The sequence below is a fragment of the Channa argus genome, chromosome 6 (assembly GCF_033026475.1).
Source record: "Channa argus isolate prfri chromosome 6, Channa argus male v1.0, whole genome shotgun sequence".
Taxonomy (NCBI): domain Eukaryota; kingdom Metazoa; phylum Chordata; class Actinopteri; order Anabantiformes; family Channidae; genus Channa; species Channa argus.
This window is the reverse complement of record NC_090202.1, coordinates 14,247,501-14,253,886: the sequence shown is the minus strand read 5'-3', so window position 1 is coordinate 14,253,886 and position 6,386 is coordinate 14,247,501. Positions and strand designations below refer to the sequence as shown.

The 6,386-nt window shown below is 37.8% G+C and overlaps 1 protein-coding gene across 2 annotated transcripts in view; it reads right to left on the bottom strand.

Moving 5' to 3' along the window:
- Nucleotides 1-5,372: 5,372 nt before the first annotated feature.
- Nucleotides 5,373-6,386, bottom strand: part of baz1b (bromodomain adjacent to zinc finger domain, 1B) — an 18,181-nt gene continuing 17,167 nt past the window's right edge. For both annotated transcript variants that reach the window (XM_067507029.1, XM_067507030.1), the window contains exon 21: nt 5,373-6,386. This exon is cut by the window's right edge and continues 50 nt beyond it. In XM_067507029.1, the coding sequence (XP_067363130.1) occupies nt 5,788-6,386 (599 nt within the window). In that variant the 3' untranslated portion in view covers nt 5,373-5,787.

The following is a 6,386-nucleotide window of genomic DNA, read 5'->3' as shown; positions in this document are numbered from 1 at the left end:
GTTGTGTGACGGCACCGGTGGGACAGGTGTCAAAAAGGCAGCGAGTAGGCCTCAGTATAACCTTGTCTCCAGCTGATGAGCTACTCAAAATGTAGAAAGTGGATTCAGATTTGATCTCTAGAGTCATCCTGATGCAATAATTATTAAATGTATAAATTAGACCCTGGTGAGGTACTGAGCTTTCACAAACCCAAGAACAACTTTAGTGTGCCTCAGCATACAGAATACACCATTCTTCCAAAGCATATTTCCTCATTTGGTGTTTTCACAATGATGGTGAAGTTTTCAAACTATTTCATTCACTCACCATTTACAGCTATTTACAGCTATTTCTTTTCTTTCTTTTCTTTTCTATCTCCCTTCGTCTATAACTAAAAAATATTAAAGTGTAAAAGCACCAGTAACTTCATAGACAGTCGGTGCCTTATGTACACTTTACTTTGATGTAATTGCACGTTCTTTCTTTAATGAAATGTGCTATATAGATATCCCACATTTCATAGATACAGTACTTTTAACCCAACACAAGTATGAACAATACCTATACCAATACCATTTTTTATTTTATAAATTTCTAAAACTTTGAGTCATTAAATATTTTGATATATCAAGAAGTAATACATTGACAAGCAGTAGAAACAAATACTGTAAAAATCAAATGGATCATATGTGCTTTTAAGTATTCATATGTTAATTTTCCTTATCACTTCTGGTCGAATGAGAGAGACACACACACTTGTTGCCTCTTCAGATGCCCTCTGCACCGACTTGGACTTGAGGTAAATATTTGCAGGGTGGCATGTTCTGCTCTGCCCTGCACTGCTTATACACACAAACACACACACACAGTGTGTGGATTGCTGGGTTACACACTGCTGCTGTCAGTTTGCACAGGGTTCAAAGATTAGTGCAAGGCCTGTGTTTTATTGTTAAGTCTGAGAACAACTGTTGCCGATATTGTCAAGTTGCTACTTATAACAATGTCTGAGACATAAAACCTAATAACTGTTCAGTTTTATATTATATTTCTGTAAAATTTACTGGAAATGCATCAGTGACATAGGTTCCAAATGGACCTTTACGGCGAAAAATATATCTACTAGATATATATGATTTTGGTATATAGATTCTTAAAAATATTGGTATTCATGTGGTGATGAAACGAGAGGTCAGTGTCTATGTTTACATAGATTGCAAATATGTGGGGAAGGGGAGATAGTGGAGATGCTGATGCAGAAACTCAACAACTGCATGGTTTAGTCAGGGGTGAGACCAATAATTGTTGTACTGTGTTAGTGTACATCCACACAATCCAACAGTGGATTGAATTTTACTGTTGATATATTCCTTGGTGACGTAGACCTAAGTGTCATTAGTGTAGCAGTGGAAATGGAGGCCATAACTACAGATGATGTTTCCATAGAGGAGCAGGTGGAGAATGAACAGAAGAGGAGAGAGCAGTACTAGTGATGCTTAGTGATAATCAAAAGCTGACCAGAGGATTGGCATGGTTGATGGTGTCAAAGTCAGCAGTGAGGTCAAGGAGGAAGATGATGATGAGTCAGAGGTTGTTGGTGAGTTTGAGGAGGATGGGATAATAAGCAAATAACATTTAAATTTTTTTTAATAGGAAGGGCAGGTTTGAACTGTGTCAGAAACCACTGAGAAATCACTTAAATCCGGTTTGTTTGAAGATTAGTGTCACAGCAGCCAGTTGGAGTTACTGCGGAATAAAACCAAAGCTGAGCAGAGTTTTTGATTTAATTGATGAGTGGGGGGAAAGGGTGGAGTCAGAGTTAATATAGTGGGGTCTACAGTGCTAGTTGAGGATTTCATTCCATGTGGGAGACTTTCTGAGAACAGTGTGTTTGTTGTAGAAGAGAGTAAAAAATGGGACTTCATCTACAATAATGCAGCAACTCTCTGAGACTCAGATATACTAAGATACTACTAAGATATAGACGGGCTTTCAGCTAAACGCTAAATTATGGTGACTGCTAAACCTTAACATGGCATCATGGTCATACTGTAAACACAAAGGTAAATTTTTTATAAGGTACAGTATAATGTTTACCATCATGTTTATTGTGTTAGCACAATGGTGGACTAGCTCACACTGTCATTAGAGCCATCTGCTAGTGGGTTTAAAACTTTACATGTGGCAAGGCCATAAATAAAATACAGAAGATAAATACAGATTATACTGGTCTTTGCACATTATGTAACTGTATTTGAACAATTTCTTGACTTTAAGTGCTGCTACTGTACCTGGAAAAAACTCAAGAGCTCTGTTAGCAGACAGTGCATAGCTGCACGCACAGTCACTGAATCTTTGACCTCAACGAAAAGTAAATGTTTGGTGATTAATGCTTGCCTCAGCTATGTTTCGCTGCGTAGGATGCACCCTGTGTGGAATGAACACTTCATGAGTTTCATGAGTTTGGAAAGACCCTGATCGTTCCATCAGACTTCAAAACATTCATATGCCATGATTGTATTGTATCTTATTCAAGTTAACAACAAATTACCACTAAAGAGACAAACCCTCCTCAAAGTAAAGTAATCTCCTTCTCAGAGTTCATTAGGAGTTCAGTCAAACCACCAACTAATGTTCAGTTGGTTTTGCTTCCCAAAACGTTTGACTACCAGAACTGGTAGTCACATCAATTCAGTCACCATTAAGTCTCAAACACAACAAGAAACCAGACAAAAGCTATGAATTATTTCCTTCTTGGTCTTTATCATCCACCTGTCTTGAACTCTGTCTTCTTTCAAGGCTGCAGTTACAAACATTGCTGGTTGGATTAACACATTAAACAGAAATCAAACACTTTTATTTTAGACTAGTCATTTTCACAGCAATGAAAAGTTTGTTTCAAAAGCACACCAGAATTCTTATTTTTAAATTCAAATTTTTTTAATTAGACAATTAAACATGTAGTAAATGACAATAAAAGGCTGTTAGCAGCTGCCACAGTGTTTGAACTACCACTAATCAAGTGCTATGTTTTCCCTGACTTTTCACATCTCTGACCTTTACTCTGATCCATCTTAGCCTCTACACCTGTTGCCAACTTACAAATGGCTCACAGGCTGTCAGCACCTCACTACTAGGTATTTCATAAGATCTTGCTGTCCTCCTTTCACTCTCCTCTGCTCCATACATCATAAACACATTTTATTTTGTGTTTTCCAGTTGTTAGGGATCATTACTGACGCCTAGTACCGGGAACATTGTTTTTAGAAAGAAGCTTCCTGTGTAACTTATTCGGACAATGAGTGCAGCAAAAAAAAAAAAAAACATTAAAAAACATTATTTTGGTCAATCAACCACCTTATAAACTGTATTCACTGGTAGTGTAGACACTACAATGGCCTCTCTTTCTCTCTCTCTCTCTATATATATATATATATATGATGCTGCTTGTGCAAGTTTTTTACAGACTGGAACTACTGTTTAATTTTCCTTAATCTGATAAAAGTATGCTATTGTCTTGTCAATAACTAGAATATGCCTTTTTAGTTTACACTTCAACAGCTAAATAGCATCTATATGAATAGTCAGATATTTCTGAGTAATGACCCCAGACCAGAGATTAAGACAGATGTTTTTGATTTTATTAAAAAGTAACATTAAACTTCAGTTTGTGGTTGTTGCTATTCCATTTCCCCCATTCTTTGTCTTATCAGAAAGTTTAGAATTGCAGTGTCTGATCTGGGAATGCTCATTAGCTCAACACAAATAAAAGGAGGACCGTGGTCTGCGTCCATAGCCTTTATTGGAAATTCTTTACACGTGAATCCCGGACACCTACCCAAATCCATCTTTAGAGACTATAAATATATATATATATATATATATATATATAATATATATATAAAAAGAAGTGTAAAAAGGCGTTTGCAGATCCTCCAAGAACAAAGAAAGCATTTACAGACAATTCTCATTTGAGAAGGGCAGTTACCTTTTGCTTGTTCATTGAAATGTCAAACAATTACAACAGTGATTTTAATTGTTAATCATGTCAGCCACAAAACCGAGTGTAAACCAAAATATAGCGGTGGTCAAAAAAAAAAAAAAAACACAAATGGCCAAATGAAGTCAGTAAAGTCTTAATGATGACAGCACAACGTACACAAACAAACCAACCACTGTTTTACCTGTGCATCTGTTTGCGCACACACATACTGCTTGCGGCCACCCAACAAACTACTGAAACTTCTCTGAAGTTTTCATTTAGTGGGTGCTCTAGTTGGTGTGTGTAAAAAAAACATACCAGCACTATTAAACTACTTTAATGCAAAGTAGCACCTTTAATGCAGGTGTTGACAGCACCGCCACTGTACTATTTGGAAACTGCTGGGACAAGAAGATTGAAATGGAGGAGTAGAACACCCCCTGGTGAGTAAACCAGTACATGCAGGGAAATGTTCAATTGAGGAGCTGATTGACACACATGTAATTCCAATGAAATTAATCAGAGGCATTAGGGGTTTGGGACAAAATGTACAAATAGGTTACAATTTCTGTTGTGATGCTAAATGGTAAAATAACTCACATGTTCTCTGTATTGAACAGGGGAGTCCTGGTTATACCTTGTAATTTATTGGGTGTAGTTAAGATCAATTCATTTACAATATCAAATAAAAAATGTGCAAAAAGTATTCAATATTCAAAAATGCCCATTTTCTTAACAAACATCACATTTGTTGTTTTAAACACTGTTTACAAATGTTTATGCACATAATTTCAACAAAGTATGGTCCTGCAGTTGCTGGCATAATAGGTGCACTTTACACAGAAGGAGTGCAAACTCACATGAGCATTGAGGTACCCGTTCTTTTTAAAGTGGCAGAGCACTAAAGAGTGGAGGTCAACTCTACACACAAAGGAGGATAATTAACCTCAGCACCAAGAGCTGAGATGACACTGTTGGCGCTAAAATGATGTGACTACATGTGTAATCTGCAGTCTCAAACCATCTGAACCTGGGGTGGAAAAGGGCAAATTAAAAAGAGATACAACTGTTAAAACTATCATATTTATCTAAAGACCTGCATTTGACCAAAGATGATCTTTTTGACAAAATGTTTAATTATAAGAGCGATTTACAAGGGAAAATTTTTAAAAATGAGCAAAGAAAGGCTTCAGATGGATTCCGCTACATGGGCACCATCTTATTTAACAATAAGTACTTAAAGTCAGTCGAAAACACAATGACTTGTAACACATATGCAAGAGGGACACACATTTTACAGCTAGATTTACTGATCATTAAACACTGCAATGAGGTGCTGGCTGGCTGGATTATGAATGAAGACCTTTCTGATTAAACAGTACTGGTGTTTGGGGAGCACAAATATTTAAAAAAAAATATATATATAGTTCACAGGACAGCATTTTAAGTCAAAATTACACTTATGTGAGGTTGTCAACTTGGAACTGAAATTTAAAGTTTTAAGAGCTATGAGGACCATTCTGAAGCCCCAAATGTCTTAATTTTTTGTTTTGAAAAAAACTAAAACAAATCAAAAAAAATGTAATCAATATTAAACATGTTACAAATATAAATCAGTTTTCTTTTTCCGTTTTTCAAAATATGAACATAAATTCCAAAACACAAAAGTCCTTCTGAGGATTAAGTCCCGCTGGCTGTGTGAGGAGGAGATGGAAGGGTCGTAATTTTTTTAGAGGAGCGGGACAGAAATTTTTAAAGCAAATAAAGACAAATTTAAAAAACATAAAAAACAAAAAACAAAACAAAACAAAACAAAAAACCCTGGACTTCATGAGCGTTTCTGTCTCTTGGAATGTCGCTGCTGGCTGGAACGGTCCTCGTCACTGCTCGCGCCCCCAGCATCGCTCTGGACCCCCCGATGACGAGTTCTTCGTGTGTCCCGCTCACCATCACTATCCTGCTCCCTGTAATCCTTCCTGCCTGAGGTGGCACACGTCCGCTTACTTCTTCTCCTGCCGTCATCCTCTTCCTCCTCATCCTCCTCCTCACTCTCGCTTTCTTCATCCCTCCGTCCCCGGCCATTTCTGGTTTTCTTCCTGTTGGATTTACCATTCTGCATCTTCTTTTTCGGTTCCTCTTCCTGCTTTTCCTCATCCTCCTCATCATCTTCTTCCTCAGATGTTACAGCAGCATGGCTGACACGCTTGCGTGAACGCCGGCGGAGGTAGCTGAGGCTAGGCAGTAGCTTTTGAAGCAAGTCTGTGAAAGTTTGCTCTGTCTTCACCATACAGGAAAGCACAGTGCTGCCCTGCTGGTTGTACTCCTCTGCATTGGAGAAGACCAGTTTCATGTCTTCCAGGAAGTCCTGGGCATGACGATATGAGCCCTGGCTGAACTTTCCCAGGATTGTCTGGAAATCCATGGGCT